At 44.3% G+C, this 22,464-nt stretch overlaps 2 protein-coding genes across 4 annotated transcripts in view; one reads left to right on the top strand and one right to left on the bottom strand.

Annotated features, from left to right (window-relative positions):
• Positions 1 to 1,224: 1,224 nt before the first annotated feature.
• Positions 1,225 to 4,807, top strand: plvapb (plasmalemma vesicle associated protein b). Of its 2 annotated transcripts, none has more exons than XM_029708119.1 (6): positions 1,225 to 1,828; positions 2,248 to 2,344; positions 2,500 to 2,921; positions 3,313 to 3,609; positions 4,179 to 4,331; positions 4,492 to 4,807. In XM_029708119.1, exons 1-5 carry the CDS (start codon positions 1,439 to 1,441, stop codon positions 4,281 to 4,283), a joined length of 1,311 nt encoding a protein of 436 aa, XP_029563979.1. In that variant the 5' UTR covers positions 1,225 to 1,438; the 3' UTR covers positions 4,284 to 4,331; positions 4,492 to 4,807. The 2 variants fall into 2 exon arrangements, with proteins under 2 accessions (XP_029563979.1, XP_029563980.1); XM_029708120.1 differs by having other exon boundaries at positions 1,226 to 1,828; positions 4,179 to 4,265.
• A 7,681-nt stretch (positions 4,808 to 12,488) lies between these two features.
• The window catches only part of gtpbp3 (GTP binding protein 3, mitochondrial), a 32,625-nt gene continuing 22,649 nt past the window's right edge, over positions 12,489 to 22,464 (bottom strand). For both annotated transcript variants that reach the window (XM_029708117.1, XM_029708118.1), the window contains exons 7-9: positions 21,694 to 21,859; positions 15,511 to 15,831; positions 12,489 to 15,034 (exon numbers count right to left, since the gene is read on the bottom strand). In XM_029708117.1, the coding sequence (XP_029563977.1) occupies positions 14,803 to 15,034; positions 15,511 to 15,831; positions 21,694 to 21,859 (719 nt within the window). In that variant the 3' untranslated portion in view covers positions 12,489 to 14,802. The remainder of the gene's footprint in view (positions 15,035 to 15,510; positions 15,832 to 21,693; positions 21,860 to 22,464) is intronic.

Below are 22,464 nucleotides of genomic sequence, written 5' to 3'. Positions count from 1 at the left end.
TTGTATGTGTATGTTTTATATTGTAAAATATTTGAACAATCGTACAAAATTATATTACAAAACAGAAATTCCAGTAACTTCTGATTAATTATAGACAATCACAATTCGGAGTAAAACGGCAGATATCACGCTAAACAACTAAAATGCCAAATTCCTGATCCCATTCCATCCACAAATGAATGAACAATGTGATCCACACATGCAGATGCTATTTCCTGTTCCCCAGGCAGCACACAGACACAGGGGCAGCTACGATAGAGGAGTTAACAGAACAACAATAAGGAACTGTCCTCCTCTCAGGGATCACAAAATAACAACTATTCCCCACAGTGCTGCACGGGCCACGTCCACATTTGGTGTCTAGGAGGGGCGAGAGAGGTCTGACTGTGAGAAGCCTGGGCTGGTGTCTAGGAGGGGCGAGAGAGGTCTGACTGTGAGAAGCCTGGGCTGGTGTCTAGGAGGGGCGAGAGAGGTCTGACTGTGAGAAGCCTGGGCTGGTGTCTAGGAGGGGCGAGAGAGGTCTGACTGTGAGAAGCCTGGGCTGGTGTCTAGGAGGGGCGAGAGAGGTCTGACTGTGAGAAGCCTGGGCTGGTGTCTAGGAGGGGTGAGAGAGGAAGAATACAGAGTCTGGGCTGGTGTCTAGGAGGGGTGAGAGAGGAAGAATACAGAGCCTGGGCTGGTGTCTAGGAGGGGTGAGAGAGGAAGAATACAGAGTCTGGGCTGGTGTCTAGGACAACGTATCTCCCAACATGATATCTCAACCTCATTTCCAATTATTTTTTTGTAATGCTTTTTATTTTCAAATGAAAAGACTGGTATCTCAGCTCCTATTGGGTTGACATGATAAAACAATAAGAGAGATGTTCCCACTAACATACCAAGATAGATGGATCAGTCCTTCAGCCATGCCCCATCTGCAAATAACTCATGACATTACTGTATGGATTTACCCTGTCTATGCACATTGTTGTTTTATTTCAATATATTCAATATGTTATTCTGTGATGATAGTCTCTGACAATTGTAGGAGGGCTGTGCAGTGCTAGCAATGTGAAAGTGATGTGAGCCCAGACGTCCCTGACTGCAGGGCAGGGTGAAGTTATGATAACCTCTGGAGCGGTGCGCTGGCTGGGCCGGGCTACCCAGGGGCCAGGGGAGGGCCAGGAAGGAGTCACAGCGTAGGAAGTGTGCCTCAGCGTTAATAAACCTGGTCCTCAGGGTCACCCTTTACATAGATACAGGACTACTGACAAAGAGAATTTGACTCTGGCTCGTTTTAGACTTTAGTAACCTAAGAGTTTACTCATTTTGAGGCTTCAGCACCTTTTGAGAGAGCACCAAGAGAGCTTTTGAAGGAGGGAAATTCCCCTGAGAAACCAAAGAGACCTCCATTGACTTTTCAATACCCTCGTCTTGACCACACCGACATCCAGCAGAGATGTACAGTAGCAACAGCTACTCACAGGCCAAGTTTGGCCTGGAGGCCAAGGACATCCACAAGGCAAAGGGAAAGAGCTGCGGCTATTACATGAGGGTGGTCTTCTTCTTCTCCTCTCTGATCCAGTCCCTCATCATCGTGAGCCTAGTGCTGTTCCTGGTCTACGGCCAGCCAGAGAAGTCTGCTGAAGAGAGGAGAGTAGAGGAGCTGGAGCAGAGTTTGAACAAGATCAGCGAGAACAACATTAACCTGAGGAAGGATAAAGCTGACCTGGGAGCTGCGCTGGTGGCCAGGAAGGCTGAGAAGACAGCCCTGGAGGGAGAAGTGGCTGTGCTAAAGAAAGCAGCTAATGCCTCCGGGGTGCAGATCAAAGCCCTCATACTGAAAGCGGTGAGGAGATGGGACTGTAACATTATGATGCAATATAAATAGATACTAGCTCATTTTTTGTTCATTTTGTTATTGTGAGCTGACATACAGCACTAGACGCATTTATTGTGCAGGAATTACTTTGGCATTAGATCTGAGAAATAATTAATATACAGAGAAAATTCTACATTTATGAACAATTTGTTAAACTGGTTCTACTGCAAAAATGGTATCAGTTCTCTCTTGTGAAATTGATTTATGTTTTATCTCAGAGCTTAGAAGGTTAGATAAAAACAAATGTTTTTGCACTTACATGACTATAATGCAAGGATATCTGCACACTAACTTTTCCCCCAGAAAGTGACAGTTTATTTCAATTAGTGAAGCATAGCTAACATTTATGAAGACAAAACCTGACGCTTTCTTTCTTTCCTCCACAGAGCCAGTGTGAAGCAGACAAGAAGAAAATAGAGATGAGCCATGTCCGGGGTCCCAGCACCCCTTATCAAAACACTTTCATCGTCGCCACTCCTAACAGTACGTTACTATTTCCCCTTTGTCACTCAGGCAGAGCGTTGTATCCTAATACTGTGATAGAGACCTGACACAGTGACACAGTACATTCACCCAAACATTTCAATCTAATAACAACAAGTAACAACAATTTCTGCTGTAATATCTTTTCTCCTCAGCTGAGGTAAAAACCCTCCAGTCTCTGAACTCCCAGCAGGCATCAATAATCAAACTGATCGAAGCCAACTTCACCAAGACCAGCCAGTACATCCGCATCGAGAGGGACAATGCCATCAAGGACCGTGACGCCCACAACCTTAAGACCATCTCTCTGCGGAGGGAGAACAACAACCTGAAGGAGCACCTGACTCTCTACACCCAGAAGTGTAAAGAAGACTTTGCCAAGTCTCTGGAGGGGATCCAGATGGTGACCAGTAACTTCCTGGTGCGCATCGACAACCTGTTCCCCAACTCCATGACCTTTCACCTGACCTGTGAGAAGCAGACAGAGCAGATGGAGAACATCAGGGCCAGATGCTCCAACCTGTCTAAAGAGGTAGAGGACAAGTTCCAGAGATACCTGGACAACGTGGGGAACAAGGTATGTAGAGTACACCAGACCTGGGTCAAATATATATGTAAAATACTTTGAAAGTATTGGTATGTTCAATTTAGCTTGGAGTTTACAGGTTAGCCAGTGTCCCAGTCTGTTTCTGCTTTACCCAACTGCCTACAATATCAATCAATTAATCAATAAAAGTATATTTGCATATCGCTTTCTACAAACAAACATACAGCAACCTGCCTCTGCAGAGCATCTTAATGAAACAGAATATAGTGACCTTAAGCCAACACCTAGCGACCTTGTCAAGAGGTTCGGGCCTCTTAGCGTAACAGTTAAGGTGTTGGCTTGACAGTCGCTGGACCCGGGTTCAAGTCCTGGTTGGGGATACCCCAAGAATTTGCTACAATATGTTAACATCTTCATCCAGGTGGCAAACATCCAGGCCCAGTCCAGTCGCCTGGAGGTCCAGAACAGCCACCTGACCCTTGACCTCCAGCAGTGTCATCAAAACCGCAGCGTGACAGCGGCGGAGGGCAGCAGGCTGCTGCTAGAGATCCGGGAGAACCACGATAGGCAGGTAGAGACCCTGCTGAAGGAACAGAACCAGCTGAGGGAGGAGAAGAGCCTGCAGGGAGAGAGACTGGTTCTGAGGGAGGCTGAGGTCAAAACACTCAATGGGAAGGTCGAGTCACTCACCACCGCTATAACCAACTGTAACCCTAAGGTAAGAGAATAATAACTGTGCACACTATCAGAACTGTAAATAACTTTAGATAGCAAGCAGATCCAACCAAAGAAGCTTGTTATCAGTGAGGACCGTATGGTATGAGTGAACTACATTACCAGCACACTACAACCCTACATTAGCAGTTGAGCAATGTAACCCAAGGAAACACTGTGACCCTACCAGCCTCTGGAATGGGATTTGTGGCCTTCAATAATGATTGTCCCGGTGCATAGCTGAGGAGAAAGACTCAGTCAGCATAATAGTGGTGTCGGGGGGGGGGAACACAGGAAGAGACAGACAGACTAGATAAACGAAAAGGTTTGGACAGACAATAACAACCACACGTCAGGAGGAAGCACAGTTTGACCGATGGTTTGTCGGTAGCTACGGGCTATGGAGGTCTCATGCCGATTAAGAAATTCACTGTTTCAAGTGTGTGTGTCTGTGCATTTTTTATATATTTCTGGCTACTTCACAAGTATTATGACGAGTCCATAAAGCGTTGTGGATGAGGAGGATCTGCTTGTAAAACTCAATCCGTTTGTGATGTTTTGTCTGTAATGCAGCTCACCGGCCAAAAGCCTGCTGGACTGATGTCAGCCTGGAAGGGGGGGCCATCCATTGCAGCACCAGTGATCAGTAAACCCCCCATGGTACATACACACCCCTGACTCTCATAGTCACTGGTGTTACACTCACTGTCAACTGCAGAAATAAAGGTTCAATAAATAACTCATTACATGTTCAAAATATCAGTTTGAGCTGATCTCCTAATGCTAGACGTTAGTAATGATAAACCCAGTTTAGGTATTAAAATGGAATCAATCAGACACCACATCGTAATCATGTTACTGATGGCGGCTATGTTTGGTCCTTCAGGTGAGGTGAGGAGAGACGGGTGTGAGGAAGATGCCCCAGTCACACAGCTCTACCGAGGCCATGACAGAGTGAGAAAATGAAGGCATTTACTGATATGGTCCCTGGAGAATTGGGTGTGGTGCCTTTCCGTGATCAACGTGTGCTCTTAGACCTTAAAATGTCCATGTGTAAATACTACAGACACTATAGGTTGTATCTACTGTCCTACATCATGTACACTGAACAAAAATATCATTGCAACATGTGAAGGTGTTGGTGCCATTTTTCATGAGCTGAAATAAAAGATCTCAGAAATGTTCCATACGCACAAAAAAAACGTATTTCTCTCAAATTGTGCACAAATTTGTTTACATCCCTGTTAGTCAGCATTTCTCATTTTCCAAGATAATCCATACACCTGACAGGTGTAGCATATCAAGAAGCTGATTAAACAACATGATCATTACACAGGTGCACCTTGTGCTGCGGACAATAAAAGGCCACTCTAAAATGTGCAGTTTTGTCACACAACACAATCCCAAGTTTTAAGGACTACCTGGCATGATGACTCCTTGCTGTCCCCAGTCCACCTGGCCATGCTGCTGCTCCAGTTTCAACTGTTCTGCCTGCGGCTACGGAACCCTGACCTGTTCACCGGACGTGCTTGTTGCACCCTCGACAATTACTATGATTATTATTATTTGACCATGCTGGTCATTTACGAACATTTTAACATCTTGACCATGTTCTGTTATAATATCCACCCGGCACAGCCAGAAGAGGACTGGCCACCCCTCATAGCCTGGTTCCTCTCTAGGTTTCTTCCTAGGTTTTTGGCCTTTCTCAGGAGTTTTTCCTAGGGAGTTTTTCCCAGCCACCGTGCTTCTTTCACATGCATTGCTTGCTGTTTGGGGTTTTAGGCTGGGTTTCTGTACAGCACTTTGAGATTTCAGCTGATGTACGAAGGGCTATATAAATAAATTTGATTTGATTTGATTTAAGGGAGTGTGCAATTTGCATGCTGACTGCAGGAATGTCCACTGGAGCTGTTGCCAGAGAATTGAATGGTAATTTGTCTACCATAAGCCACTTCCAATGTCATTTTATCGAATTTGGCAGTACATCCAACCGGCCTCACAACCGCAGACCACGTGTAACCACGCCAGCCCAGGACCTTTACATCTAGCTTCTTCAAGGGATCGTCTGGGGGGGGAGATGCTGAAGAGTATTTCTGTGTGGGAAAAACTCATTCTGATTGGCTAGGCCTGGCTCCCCAGTGAGTGGACCTGTCTCCCAAATGGGTGGGCCTATGCCCTCCCAGGCCCACCTATGGCTGTGCCCTTGCCCAGTCGTGAAATCCATAGATTAGGGCCTAATGAATATTCCTTCTATGAAGTGTAACTCAGTAAAATCATAGAAATTGTTGCATGTTGCGGTTATATTTTTGTTCAGTCTAAAAACTGTATCTACAAATGTACACTGAGTGGACAAAACATTATGAACACCTGCTCTTTCCATGACATAGACTGACCAGGTGAATACAGGTGAAAGCAATGATCCCTTATTGATGTCACTTGTTAAATCCACATCAATCAGTGTAGATGAAAGGGAGGAGACAGGTTACCTTCAACTCAATATCAGGATGGCGTCTTTAATATTTTGTACACTCAGTGTATACAGTACATATCGCTTTTAAATGTAATTCATTTAATAATGAATTTAATAGGGTTGACTTTATCCTTGTAATTCCACTTGTGTTTGATTGCTGAGTTTAGGCTGGGAATTCACTGTCTACTGGCATTCACCGTTTACTGGGATTCACCGTTTACTGGGAAAAGCGTTTGTGTTCTCCTTTAACTTTATACTCAGGTTAAAAACAATAAATGTGTACAAATAAAGTTAATGTGATTATATGTAAATAATTTTTCCTAAGACGCAATTCAATGTTTATTAAATGTTTCTGAAAGTGTGTTGGTTTTGAGAAAATAAAAGTTTGAATTTGCAGTTCTTTAAAGAATATTCTTCCTCTTTGAGTGATCTTTGTTATACACGTGTAGTCCTCGCCACCAGTTGAAGAACTGCAGCAGTGGCCTTTGTGAAACACGTATATTTTTCTTTTTTTGGCAAATTTCAAAGAATAGTGGAAGAATTGGAGAGAAAATAATGTCTATAGCCTTGTTATGCAAAATGAAGTCTGTAAATAGCTCCACATGGGAAAACTGTTATCACAGCTAGTATAACAGAGGTGAAATCCCATGATATACACACATCCGTAAATCCATACATAATGTATCTACATCCTGGTCTGGGGTGTCTATATATCCATACATAATGTATCTACATCCTGGTCTGGGGTGTCTATATATCCATACATAATGTATCTACATCCTGGTCTGGGGTGTCTATATATCCATACATAATGTATCTACATCCTGGTCTGGGGTGTCTATATATCCATACATAATGTATCTACATCCTGGTCTGGGGTGCCTATATATCCATGCATAATGTATCTACATCCTGGTCTGGGGTGTCTATATATCCATACATAATGTATCTACATCCTGGTCTGGGGTGTCTATATATCCATACATAATGTATCTACATCCTGGTCTGGGGTGTCTATATATCCATACATAAAGTATCTACATCCTGGTCTGGGGTGTCTATATATCCATACATAATGTATCTACATCCTGGTCTGGGGTGTCTATATATCCATACATAATGTATCTACATCCTGGTCTGGGGTGTCTATATAACCATACATAATGTATCTACATCCTGGTCTGGGGTGTCTATATATCCATACATAATGTATCTACATCCTGGTCTAGGGTGTCTATATATCCATACATAATGTACCTGTTGTCCCAGTGTATCTAACCTGCTGTCCCAATCTACCAAATGCGAACAGAAAATATGGTTTTGACTCAGTGTACACAAATGGGTGTGTACCCCAATGACACTTCAATTAAATTTGATTGATTAGGAAACATCTGAGGATTTCAGAAATGTATCGGGTTAATATGTTGGATAGATGTCTGAAGAGGTTACAGAAGATGGAAATGAAAAAAGTGCCCCAATTATTCTGAATTCACTCAACAGTATTAATAGTATTAATAACAGTACAACAAAACTGTATATAGTACTACAAGATCCAGGTCCCTGCCAAACCTAAGTACAGGGGGTTCCTAATGTAAACTGGATCTCTTTCCTCCAATGGAAAAGCCTATAAGACTGTTCTACTCTAGCTACTCCATATTGTCCTACTTTAGCTACTCCGTGCTGTCCCACTTTAGCTACTCCATATTGTCCCACTTTAGCTACTCCATATTGTCCCACTTTAGCTACTCCATATTGTCCTACTCTAGCTACTCCATGTTGTCCCACTTTAGCTACTCCATGTTGTTCTACTCTAGCTACTCCATGATGTTCTACTTTATCTACTCCATGTTGTCCTACTCTAGCTACTCCATGTTGTCCTACTCTAGCTACTCCATGTTGTCCTACTTTAGCTACTCCATGTTGTCCTACTCTAGCTACTCCATGTTGTCCTACTCTAGCTACTCCATGTTGTCCTACTCTAGCTACTCCATGTTGTCCTACTTTAGCTACTCCATGTTGTTCTACTCTAGCTACTCCATGTTGTCCTACTCTAGCTACTCCATGTTGTCCTACTCTAGCTACTCCATGTTGTTCTACTCTAGCTACTCCATGTTGTCCTACTCTAGCTACTCCATGTTGTCCTACTCTAGCTACTCCATGTTGTCCTACTCTAGCTACTCCATGTTGTCCTACTCTAGCTACTCCATGTTGTCCTACTCTAGCTACTCCATGTTGTTCTACTTTAGCTACTCCATGTTGTCCTACTCTAGCTACTCCATGTTGTTCTACTTTAGCTACTCCATGTTGTCCTACTCTAGCTACTCCATGTTGTTCTACTCTAGCTACTCCATGTTGTTCTACTTTAGCTACTCCATGTTGTCCTACTCTAGCTACTCCATGTTGTTCTACTTTAGCTACTCCATGTTGTTCTACTCTAGCTACTCCATGTTGTCCTACTTTAGCTACTCCATGTTGTCCTACTCTAGCTACTCCATGTTGTCCTACTCTAGCTACTCCTTGTTTTCCTACTTTAGCTACTCCATGTTGTTCTACTCTAGCTACTCCATGTTGTCTTACTCTAGCTATTCTGTTATCCTACTTTAGCTACTCCATGTTGTTCTACTCTAGCTACTCCATGTTGTCCTACTCTAGCTACTCCATGTTGTCCTACTCTAGCTACTCCATGTTGTCCTACTCTAGCTACTCCAAGTTGTTCTACTCTAGCTACTCCATGTTGTCCTACTCTAGCTACTCCATGTTGTTCTACTCTAGCTGCACTGTGCTGTCCTACTTTAGCTAGCTAGGGTTGGTATAGCGGGACAACAACAACAACAAAAAATACACAATTCAATTACATTAAAACACAATATTGCCAACTTTTTAATGTATTTTGATGCACCAGTACATAGTATGTACATATACATCAGAATTCGGCAAAGTGCATTATTTATGGAAGTTTTATAACTTTAACATCAAAACAGGAAAAAAACTTTGTGCTTGGGGGGTAGCTTCCTGTTTGAAGCTTGCTCTGCCGCACTCTTATGATGTTGCAAACATGAAGTGATGTGATTTTTATCATGTGGTTTGTCTGCAAGGGCTTAGTAACATACAGCCATTCTATACCCTAATAACACACAGCCACTCTATAGCCCAATAACATACAGCCACTCTATACCCTAATAACACACAGCCACTCTATAGCCCAATAACATACAGCCACTCTATAGCCCAATAACATACAGCCACTCTATACCCTAATAACATACAGCCACTCTATAGCCCAATAACATACAGCCACTCTATACCCTAATAACATACAGCCACTCTATACCCTAATAACATACAGCCACTCTATAGCCCAATAACATACAGCCACTCTATAGCCTAATAATGTACAGCCACTCTTGGAGGAGAATAATAGTTCAACTAAAAAGTGATTGTTTATAAGATACATCTTGCTGGGACTGCGTCTGTTCATCATGCATGACAGAACTACAGGTGAAGGAGCATCTACTGTTCTCAGGAAATCCTTTGTTTAAGGACTGTTTTTTTCCCCCTGTGCGGTCAGTCAAAAACACACACACACACACACACACACAGTCTGTCTTACCCTGGGTCAAACAGGGGGAGTGCGCACACAGAGCACATCTGTGAATGTGAACCCGAATGCCCCCAATTACACTCTATTGCCACCCTGTTCCTCACAACACAAGTACATGCTCACAGACGCACAAGCACCTCCGTCAGAGGAAACACAATTACCACACAGGTTCCTCTACACTCATCACTCAACCATGACACGTCCATTGGTGTCTTGTCATAAAGGTAATGTTGAAAACGTCCATATAATAGAGAAACAAGAATATTCAATTATGTTCTTGTTTTCATCACTTTGTTGTAAAAGCACACGTTTATCCTGGTAATCACTAAGCCGAATTCCAGGTGTTCTTCACCTAGGTAAAATAGTTTTTTATATTGGATATTCGGTTCTCTCATCAATAGCTATTGAACCAAGCATGCCATGCCAATGAAGATGGTATATTCTGAATCAGGGGCGGATGGACAAAAATCCATGTGTTTTTTAAAACTTTTTTTTTTGCTTTCAATCTTCAATAGCTCTTACACAAAAGCACATGTCCCCAGAAAAAAATCAAAATGTCTACAAAAAAGGTGTGGATTGTTGTCCATCCTCCCCCGATTCAGAATATATCCTTTTCATAGTCACAGAAGGCATTGTTTAAGACCATCTTCATAGATGACGGTTTGCTTGGTTCAATGCTATTGATGAGAATATCCACCGAGTATCCAATATAAAACTAATTTTACCTTGGTGTGTTCTTCCAGTTCTAACAAATCAAATTTATTTATATAGCCCTTCTTACATCAGCTGATATAACAGACTTATTAAAAATAGATTACAATACTATATGGACTTTTTTTTTTATCAAACACTTATCAGGAACATTGTTTCTCAGAAGATCAGAGAATTCCAGGTACCAACAATCCTGTTTCTTAGGAAAAACAAGCAGCCTTTTCCAGGATTTCCAAGGTTAATGATAATAACATATCAACTGGTTATCATTATCAAAATGTCGGCTCATTGCCACCCATACATGTAGACTTCCTTAATTCCAATAACTTGCCTTTTGTTTTGTTACTTACTGTTCTCCATTGTGCTCTATTGATTCAGCAGTGTTATACAGCTGGGTTAAACACATCCCCTAACTGCTGGAGAAAACATCAAGGCCCGAGTAGATGCCAAACAGAAAGGCATTTCAATATAGAGGTCTGCGCGCCACTGATTTATTCATCCCTCTCCCACAGTTTTTCATATCGCACCAGGAATAACTGGACCTGAACTCAACCGTAGGCCCGCAACGTTCATTTAGGCGTATGTGAGGACACAACTCACTTGTCAGCTATGGTCCAGAAATTTTGCGCCCTATAGGCAATATCAAAATCCATCCAAAATAACCTAAGAAATAGTTTAAATTACCAGAGATTCTCACGAATCAGCCAAGAGGGTAGATGTAGTTTACTGAGTTGGAGACGTTTGCACTTTCTCTTAAGCAACGTTTTATAGCCTACCTTTTAGGAGTGGGACGATTTTCAGACAGAGACAAATATGGGTGATCAATAATTATTTTTAGGCAATGTAGTAAACTATAGCCTAATCATATTTAGGAAGTACATTTCCTTGGAAAGATATCTGCCCATTCTTCTCCCACCCCAGCATAGGCAGTCTACTCTATTGCATTGGGACCACACCTACACTGAGTGTACAAAACATTAAGGACACCTTCCTAATATTGAGTTGCATCCCACAGTTGTCTGGTTTGAACGGCCGCTCCCGACCGCAGCATGAACAATACAGACTGCGCCACAATGATCTCTGTCGGGACCCACAGCCCTCTACTTCAACACCCGCAGTAAACAATGTGACAGAGAGACAATGTGACAGAGACACAATGTGACAGAGAGACAATGTGACAGAGACACAATGTGACAGAGACACAATGTGACAGAGACACAATGTGACAGAGACACAATGTGACAGAGAGACAATGTGACAGAGAGACAATGTGACAGAGACACGGTGTGACAGAGAGACGGTGTGACAGAGAGACGGTGTGACAGAGAGACGGTGTGACAGAGAGACGGTGTGACGGTGTGACAGAGAGACGGTGTGACAGAGAGACGGTGTGACAGAGAGACGGTGTGACAGAGAGACGGTGTGACAGAGAGACAGTGTGACAGAGAGACTGTGTGACAGAGAGACGGTGTGACAGAGAGACGGTGTGACAGAGAGACAGTGTGACAGAGAGACAGTGTGACAGAGACAGACAGTGTGACAGAGACAGACAGTGTGACAGAGACAGTTTGACAGAGACAGACAGTGTGACAGAGAGACGGTGTGACAGAGAGACGGTGTGACAGAGAGACGGTGTGACAGAGAGACTGTGTGACAGAGAGACTGTGTGACAGAGAGACTGTGTGACAGAGAGACTGTGTGACAGAGAGACTGTGTGACAGAGAGACAGAGAGACAGTGTGACAGAGAGACTGTGTGACAGAGAGACTGTGTGACAGAGGTGAGAAGGAGTAAACTGGGGAAGAGGGGTGAGGAGTTCAGCGAGGAAACATAAATATTTAATCAAGGCCAGATTGAGGGAAAGGGCACAGAGATGATCACCTACCAAACTGTCTCTTTCCCATAGAACAGAGATGATCGCCTACCAAACTGTCTCTTTCCCATAGAACAGAGATGATCGCCTACCAAACCGCCTCTTTCCCACAGAACAGAGACGATTATTTATTTCCCACAGAACAGAGATTATCGCTTATCAAACTGTTTTTTCCCCCACAGAACACAGAGACAATCATCTCTTTCCCACAGTAAAACAGAGATGATCACCTACCAAACAGTTTATTTCCCACAGAACACAGAGATGATCACCTACCAAACCGTCTCTTTCCCACAGATCACAGAGATGATCACCTACCAAACCGTCTCTTTCCCACAGAACACAGAGATGATCACCTACCAAACCATCTCTTTCCCACAGATCACAGAGATGATCACCTACCAAACCGTCTCTTTCCCACAGAACACAGAGATGATCACCTACCAAACCATCTCTTTCCCACAGAACACAGAGATGATCACCTACCAAACCATCTCTTTCCCACAGAACACAGAGATGATCACCTACCAAACCGTCTCTTTCCCACAGATCACAGAGATGATCACCTACCAAACCGTCTCTTTCCCACAGAACACAGAGATGATCACCTACCAAACCGTCTCTTTCCCACAGATCACAGAGATGATCCATCTATATCTGGAGATTAGATTGCTGTTTAGAAAGGATTTTAGCAGTTAACAAATGCTATTTCTATATCGTAACACTAGATCCTTTAACATCAAAAAGAAGAAACGTTTCTGCCTGGTGTAGTGGGCTATCAACAAAGCTGAAGAAAAGAATGTTATGCTGAATGTCCCTCCCACTACCCACAGAGGGGTACAGGAGTTCTGGGAGGTGGGCTTGTTGTCCAGAGTGGACCAACTTAAACTTAATCATCTGTTTGATATAATAAATGATTGTGCCCCAGACCCAGGTTATATGACAAACCACATTGACATGGTCTATAACCAGCACAGTTAAACCACATTAACATGGTCTATACCCAGCACAGTTAAACCACATTGATATGGTCTATAACCAGCACAGTTAAACCGAATTGATATGGTCTATAACCAGCACAGTTAAACCACATTGATATGGTCTATAACCAGCACAGTTAAACCACATTGACAGGGTCTATAACCAGCACAGTTAAACCACATTGATATGGTCTATAACCAGCACAGTTAAACCACATTGATATGGTCTATAACCAGCACAGTTAAACCACATTGACAGGGTCTATAACCAGCACAGTTAAACCACATTGATATGGTCTATAACCAGCACAGTTAAACCACATTGATATGGTCTATACCCAGCACAGTTAAACCACATTGATATGGTCTATAACCAGCACAGTTAAACCGAATTGATATGGTCTATAACCAGCACAGTTAAACCACATTGATATGGTCTATAACCAGCACAGTTAAACCACATTGACAGGGTCTATAACCAGCACAGTTAAACCACATTGATATGGTCTATAACCAGCACAGTTAAACCACATTGATATGGTCTATAACCAGCACAGTTAAACCACATTGACAGGGTCTATAACCAGCACAGTTAAACCACATTGATATGGTCTATAACCAGCACAGTTAAACCACATTGATATGGTCTATACCCAGCACAGTTAAACCACATTGATATGGTCTATAACCAGCACAGTTAAACCACATTGACATGGTCTATAACCAGCACATTTACAGTACCAGAGCTGGTGTTATGTCCCAAGACTAAACAGTAATGTGAAGAACAAGTTTTTCTATACAGGCATTTGCCTATGGAATAGCCTTCCCTTAGAGATCAAGCCAACAGATAACAGAAATAGCTTTAAAAACCAGGCCAAGGGTTTCATTTGGACCAGGTTGTCTAAGAGAAACCACTCCAGTACCCCCTTCATTAGCAGGCCAAGGGTTTCATTTGGACCAGGTTGTCTAAGAGAAACCACTCCAGTACCCCCTTCATTACTTCTACTGCTGGTCAGGTTCTATTTTGTAACAGATAGGAATGATGTGCAATGAATTAGTTTAGAGTTAAAGTGCCACTTTTTAGGATGTCAATTTGATTTCATGTAACGTGTTTGTTTGTAATTTTGTCGTGTCTTTTAACTATTATATGTTCTATATGGTTTACAAGAGGACCACTTTGGAAACAAGTGTTTTCATTAATACTTTTAAGTTCTATCCTCTGGGAACACATTGTGTTGTATGTCTTTTGCCCAAATAAAATTCACTGATTGCCCACCAAACCGTTTCTTTCCCACAGAACACAGAGCGATGATGACTCAAACAGTGACTCAGTAGAGAGTCACAGATGATCTGCTAAGATGTTTACACTTCTTCAGTCTGGCTGTGGCTAGAGTTGAGATCTACCAGTTCAAATGATCAGGACGAACAATGAAATACACAAGTTACATTTTGGTTTTTGCTAGAGTAACTACATTTAAAGTCTGTGTTAGTGTTCCACCCTGTCACATGATCTAGTGTGAGGGTGTCCTTTCTGCATGACATGTATCCATGTTCAACCATTTATTTCCCTATACAGAAGTCTCTGAATATAATGTCCAGAATCTCTTCGGCTCCGACCCGTCCTGTAATGCGTCCCAGGTGGGTGAGGGCGAGGCGGACCCCCTCTGCGGCCAGGGCCAGGTCCTGGTCTCTATACTGGTGGTACTGGTTCAGGGCCTGGACACTCTGCTGGAGGTGGGCTCTGTGACGAGCCTGGGTCAGACTGGGAGCTCCGCTCAGAGGGTCACCACACCTGGATGGAACAGATGTGTTATAACTGATGTACTGTATGTAGGTGAGCCGGCCGGCCGGCGCTGCCAAATGTTTCAAAAGAATGGGGTGTTTGATCTTCAGTCTGGGAGCTGCTATCAGCGTTACTTTCTTGAAAGACTCAGGATGTATACAATCTAATCAGAGTTTATTCCTCATATCCACAGGATACGGCGGGCTGTAAACGACACAATGAAACTCTTACCGTAGGGTAAACACAGGGTGTATAACGTTATGACAAGTCATGCATGATATTATCAAATGCTTAGGGACCAATCCTAACTTACTTGCAACATAAAAGTGTTACCTAAGTAAAATTTTGAATGAATTGCACAATGAATCTATCAATCAGAGTTAGGATTCCGCCCATGATGACTACCTGATATACAGGAAAACCATTTAAAAAACTTACGTAGAAGCATACAGTAACATTCACACAGAACTGTACTCTATACTCACAGAGTCTTGACCCGGCTCTGCAGCACAGTGAGGAAATCCTCCAGCCCTGTACTGGTATAGCAGGACAGAAAACATGCAGGAGGGAGACCCGGGCTCTCTCTCAGCTCTCCCTCTGTTCTCTCCCTCTGCTCCTCAGGTACCAGATCACTCTTGTTGAGCACCAGCAGGACCCTGTCTGAGGCAGCCTTCATGCCGGCCTCAGGGCTGAGGCTGGGCAGCACAGTGCTGAGGTGCTCCTGGAGGAAGGCTGGTACTAGCTGAGGGTCTGGGGGTAGCTGGGTGGAGTCCACCACTACTAGGGTCAGATCAGCCTGCTCCACCCTGAAGGGAAAATGCACAATCAAATAAAATGTTATTTCTCACATGCTTCGTAAACAACAAGTGTAGACTAACATGCTGACTAGACCGGGCGTGCGAAGGCGTGCATCCACGTGCACCATCACACGCATGTTGATTTTGTCCACACACACCAGACGTGATCAGGACATGCAAGTTGAAATATCAAAACGAACTCTGAACCAAATATATTAATTTGGGGACCGGTCGAAAAGCATTAAACATTTATGGCAATGTAGCTAGCATGCTGTTGCTAGCTAATTTGTCCTGGGATATAAACATTGGGTTGTTATTTTACCTGCAATGCACAAAGTCCTCTACTCTGACAATTAATCCACAGATAAAAGGGTAAACCTCCTTCGTCTTCTTCTTCTTTGGACTTTATATGGAAACCAACTTTAATGTGCATTACCACCACCAACTGGATTGGAGTGTGGACCTCAGTTCATCTTTCAATCACCCACGTGGGTATACAGTATGCTCCTAAAAACCAATGAGGAGAAGGGAGAGGCGGGACTTGCAGCGCATCAAGCGTCACAAATAGAACCAAGTTCTATTGTAGCGCCTGGCTACACAGACGCTCGTTAACACGCACGAGCAGTTTGGAGCAATGATTGAATAACATGTCTAAATTTGTTTTGCAACGCTCGCGCAAGTATCGCGAGCGCTGTGGTCAGCATGTAACAGTGAAATGCTTACTTACCGGCCCTTCCCAACAACAGAAAATAATATAAACAAATAACACAAATAATAAATATGTGATGAGTAACGATAACTTGGCTATATACACGGGGTACCAGTACTGAGTCAATGTGTATGGGTACTAGGTAATAACTTGGCTATATACACGGGGTACCAGTACCGAGTCAATGTGTATGGGTACTAGGTAATAACTTGGCTATATACACGGGGTACCAGTACCGAGTCAATGTGTATGGGTACTAGGTAATAACTTGGCTATATACATGGGGTACCAGTACCGAGTCAATGTGTAAGGGTACTAGGTAATAACTTGGCTATATACACGGGGTACCAGTACCGAGTCAATGTGTATGGGTACTAGGTAATAACTTGGCTATATACACGGGGTACCAGTACCGAGTCAATGTGTATGGGTACTAGGTAATAACTTGGCTATATACACGGGGTACCAGTACCGAGTCAATGTGTATGGGTACTAGGTAATAACTTGGCTATATACACGGGGTACCAGTACCGAGTCAATGTGTATGGGTACTAGGTAATAACTTGGCTATATACACGGGGTACCAGTACTGAGTCAATGTGTATGGGTACTAGGTAATAACTTGGCTATATACACGGGGTACCAGTACTGAGTCAATGTGTAAGGGTACTAGGTAATAACTTGGCTATATACATGGGGTACCAGTACGAGGGTACAAGGTAATTGAGGTAGATATGTACATATACACTACATGACCAAAAGTATGTGGACACCTGCTCATCAAACATCTCATTCCAAAATCATGGGCATTAATATGCTGCTATAACAGCCTCCACTCTTCTGGGAAGGCTTTCCACTAGATATTGGAACATTGCTGCGGGGACTTGCTTCCACTTAGATGTTGAAGTGTGATTCATTACTCCAGAGAACGCGTTTCCACTGCTCCAGAGTCCAATGGCAGCGAACTTTACACCACTCCAGCCGACGCTTGCCATTGTGCATGGTGATCTTAGGCTTGTATGCGGCTGCTCAGCCATGGAAACCCATTTCATGAAGCTCCCAGACGAACAGTTCTTGTGCTGACTTTACTTCGAGAGGCAATTTGGAACTCGGTAGTGAGTGTTACAACCGAGGACAGATGATTTCAGTGGTCCCGTTCTGTGAGCTTGTGTGGCCTACCACTTCGCGGTTGAGCTGTTGTTGCTCCTAGACCTTTTCACTTCACAATAACAGTACTTACAGTTGACCAGGGCAGCTCTAGCAGGTCAGAAATTTGATGAACTGACTTGTTGGAAAGGTGGCATTCTATGACGGTGCCACGTTGAAAGTCACTGAGCTCTTTAGTAAGGCCATTCTACTGCCGATGTTTGTCTATGGAGATTGCATGGCGGTGTGCTCGATTTTATACACCTGTCCTCAACGGGTGTGGCTGACATAGCCGAATCCACTAATTTGAATGGGTGTCCACAAACTTTTGTACATATAGTGTAGGTAGGGGTCCTGTTCAGGGTCCTGTTGATTCCAGACTTGGTGCATCGGTACTGCTTGACGTGCGGTAGCAGAGAGAGCAGTCTATGACTTGGGTGGCTGGAGTTTGAATTTTTAGGACCTTCCGCCTGGTATAGATGCCCTAGATGGCAGGGAGCTAGGCCCCAGTGATGTACTGAGCCGTACGCACTACCATCTGTAGCGCCTCGCAGTTGCCATACCAGGTGGTGATGCAGCCAGTGAAGATGCTCTTGATGGTGCAGCTGTAGAACCTTTTGAGGATCTGAGGGCCCATGGTGAATCTTTTCAGCCTCCTGAGGGGGAAGAGGCATTGCTGTGCCTTCTTCACGACTGTGTTGGTGTGTGTGGACCATGTTAATTCCTTAATGATGTAAACACTGAGGAATCTGAATCTCTCGACCCGCTCCACTACAGTCCTGTCTATGTGGATGAGGGGCGTGCTCGGCCCTCCGTTTTCTGTAGTCCACCATCAGCTCCTTTCTCTTAATGACGTTGAGGGAGAGGTTTTTGTCCTGGCAGCACAGTTCCAGGTCACTGTGAGTACAGGAGGACTAGGCACGCACCCGAGGGGCCCCCGTGTTGAGGGTCAATGTGGCAGATGTGTTGTTACCTACTCTCACCACCTGGGAGTGGCCCGTCAGGAAGCCCAGGATCCAGTTGCAGAAGGAGGGAGGTGTTCAGTCCCAGGGTCCTGAGTTTAGTGATGAGCTTGGAGGGCAGTACGGTGTTGAACGCTGAGCTGTAGTGAATGAACAGCATGCTCACATAGGTGTTCCTCTTGTCCAGGTGGGAGAGGGCAGTGTGGGGTGCAATAGAGATTGTATCATCTGTGGACCTGTTGGGGTGGACTGCGAAATTGGAGTGGGTCTGGAATGATGGAGTTGATGTAAGCCATGACCAGGCTGTCAAAGCATTTCATGGCTAGAGATGTGAGTGCTACGGGTCGGTAGTCATTTAGACAGGTTACCTTGGTGTTCATGGGCACAGGGACTATGATGGTCTACTTGAAACATGTAGGTATTACAGACTGGGTCAGGGAGAGGTTGAAAATGTCAGTGAAGACACTTGCCAGCTGGTCAGCTCATGCTCTGAGTACGCATCCTGGTAATCTGTCTGGCATTGCGGCCTTGTGAATGCTAACCTGTCTAAAGGTCTTACATCGGCTACGGAGAACGAGATCACACAGTCGTCCGGAACAGCTATTGCTCTCATGCATGGTTCAGTGTTGCATGCCCCAAAGAACACATAGAAGGCATTTAGCTTGTCTGGTAGGCTCGCGTCACTGGGCAGTTCGCAGCTGGGTTTCCCTTTGTAATCCGTGATAGATTGCAAGCCCTGCCACATCAGAGCCTGTGTAGTAAGATTCAATCTTAGTCCCATAATTAATGAAGCCGGTGGCTGATGTAGTATACTCCTCAATGGTATTGGATGAATCCGGAACTTATTCCAGTCTGGGCTAGCGAAACAGTCCTGTAGCTTAGCATCCGCTTCATCGGACCACTTCCGAATTGAGCGTGTCACTGGTACTTCCTGTTTGAGTTTTTGCTTGTAAGCAGGAATCAGGATAGAGTTATGGTCAGATTTGAAGGTGAGGGAAAGCCTTGTATGCATTTCTGTGTATGGAGTAAAGGTAATATAGTTTTTTCGCCTCTAGTTGCACAGGTAACATGCTGGTAAAAATGAAGTGAAACGAATTTCAGTTTCCCTGCATTAAAATCACCGGCCACAAGAAGTGTATTTGCTTATGGCCCTATACAGCTTGTAGTGCCAGCATCGGTCTGTGGTGGTAAATAGACAGCTACGAAAAATAGTAAATAGTATGGCCTGCAGCTTATCATAAGGTATTCCAACTCAGGCGAGCAAAAACTTGAGACTTCCTTAACATTAGAGATCGCGCACCAGCTGTTGTTAAAGAGGCACCCCTCCCCTTCTCAGCTTACCCGAGGCTGCAGACCAGTCTTGATGATGCATGGAAAAGCCAACAAGGTGTATATGATCCTTGTCCTTGTTCAGCCACAACTCCATGAAACATAGAATATTACAGATCTTTAGGTCCCATTGATAGGATCGTCTCGAACAGAGCTTGTCTAGTTTATTCTCTAGTGACTGTACGTTCGGCAACAGGCGGTTGCCTGTTGCAGAGGAAGCAGAACATCCAAAGTAAGCAGAACGTCCAGAGGAAGCAGAACGTCCAGAGTAAACAGAACATCCACAGGAAGCAGAACGTCCAAAGTAAGCAGAACGTCCAGAGGAAGCAGAACGTCCAGAGTTAGCAGAACGTCCAGAGTAAGGAGAACGTCCAGAGTTAGCAGAACGTCCAGAGTAGGCAGAACGTCCAGAGTTAGCAGAACGTCCAGAGTAAGGAGAACGTCCAGAGTTAGCAGAACGTCCAGAGTAAGCAGAACGTCCAGAGTTAGCAGAACGTCCAGAGCTACCGACTCGTTGAAGTACAAACTGGAATCCAAATGGAGGTTAGTGATCGCTGTTCTGATCTCTAGAAGGTCATAGGAAATGATGGCGGAGACATTATGTAAAAACATTTTTAAGATCAGCGTAAAAAAACACAAAATAGCAGAACTGGTCAGGAGTCTGTAAATTTGTTGCTATCCACTGCAGTCCCACTTTATAATCCCCCAGATTAGAATAGAATTGCATAGCATTGTCAATTTTTTATGTCAATTTTTGTTGAAACAGAAGCATAGGTAGGGAATCTAGAGACAGACACATAATTAACTGTATCTCTGTGGGGACCCCCCTCCCCAGAGACTGTCCCCCCCTCCCCAGGGACTCTCCCCTGCCCCCAGGGACAAGCAGCAGCAGTAGCAGCAGGATGCTTATTCTGACTACTTCCTTCCTGCCCTCTCCCAGGTCATGAGCCCTGGATCCCCTGACAGACATACAGAAAGTCCCTTTAAGCACAAGAACTGCCTGCACTTCCTACTCTCCCCTCTATCCCTCCCCTCCCCTCTCCCTCCCTCCCCTCCCCTCTCTCTCTCTCCCCTCTCGTCAGCCTGGCCAAGTCTGTGGAGGGTGTGTGTGTGTGTGTGTGTGTGTGTGTGTGTGTGTGTATATATTCAGGGAGGAATATATACATTGCTGCTGCTATTCTACACTGGTGTAAACAATGGAGGCAGCCGTCAGTGTGTGTGTGTGTGTGTGTGTGTGTGTGTGTTTGCCTCACCCTCTGTATGGTAAATATTAATGTGCATAGTGCCACATCCTCCCACCTCCTGAGTGTGTTTACGTCTGGTATTTATATCCATACATTCTCTTTACACTGAGGAACAGGAACTGGAGCCAAAATACAACATATGGAAAAAGCCTTGAATTATTTATTTGTATTCGAGGATTTTCAAGTATCTTGTTCATTTTGTTCATATTGCCCATACAATGTAGACAACACTAGGCTTTGTTCTGTACAGAAGTCACAATTCACAGGAAGAGACTCCCAATAATTCGCCATAACGTATTGTTTAACGTCTTTCCATATCCTAGTCCTGATGATAAGAATTAGTGTATTCATTTTAGGTGAAATGCATAACAAAGATATTGAATTAGTTGAAATGGAACATGCATTTTGACCATAATGCTTTGTACCATATACAGTATGTGGTGCAGTGTATACACGTTGATATTGATTGATAAGCACCTACCTCTGGCGGGCTCTGCGGACCCCCTCTCTCTCCACGCTGTCTGAGGAGTCTCTGAGCCCTGCGGTGTCACTCAGGAGGACAGGGAAGCCCCCAATGTCCAGAGAGGTTTCCACAATGTCCCTGGTGGTGCCCGCGATGGGGGACACGATGGCTGCTGGACGCTGGCCTGGACAGAGAGGAATGGAGAGGAAGATGGAGATAGACAGAGAGATGGAGAGGGAGAGAGAGATAAAGAGGAATTGGGATATGGAGAGAGAGAGAGAAAGAGAGAGACAGACAGACAGACAGACAGACAGACAGGGAGAGAGAGGGAGAGAGAGGGAGAGAGAGGGAGATGGAGAGAGAGAGAGAGACAGACAGACAGGGAGGGAGGGAGGGAGGGAGGGAGGGAGGGAGGGAGGGAGGGAGGGAGGGAGGGAGGGAGGGAGGGAGGGAAGGAGGGAGGGAGGGAAAGATGGAGAGAGATAGACAGACAGACAGACAGACAGACAGACAGACAGACAGACAGACGGAAAGGAATTGGGATAGAGAGAGACAGACAGACAGACAGACAGACAGACAGACAGACAGACAGACAGACAGACAGACAGACAGAGAGGAATTGGGATAGAGAGATGGAGACAGACAGACAGACAGACAGACAGACAGACAGACAGACAGACAGACAGACGGAAAGGAATTGGGATAGAGAGATGGAGAGAGACAAACAGACAGACAGACAGACAGACAGACAGACAGACAGACAGACAGACAGACAGACAGACAGACAGG

The sequence above is a fragment of the Salmo trutta genome, chromosome 22 (genome assembly GCF_901001165.1).
Source record: "Salmo trutta chromosome 22, fSalTru1.1, whole genome shotgun sequence".
Lineage (NCBI taxonomy): Eukaryota > Metazoa > Chordata > Actinopteri > Salmoniformes > Salmonidae > Salmo > Salmo trutta.
This window is presented reverse-complemented; position numbering and strand designations above follow the sequence as displayed.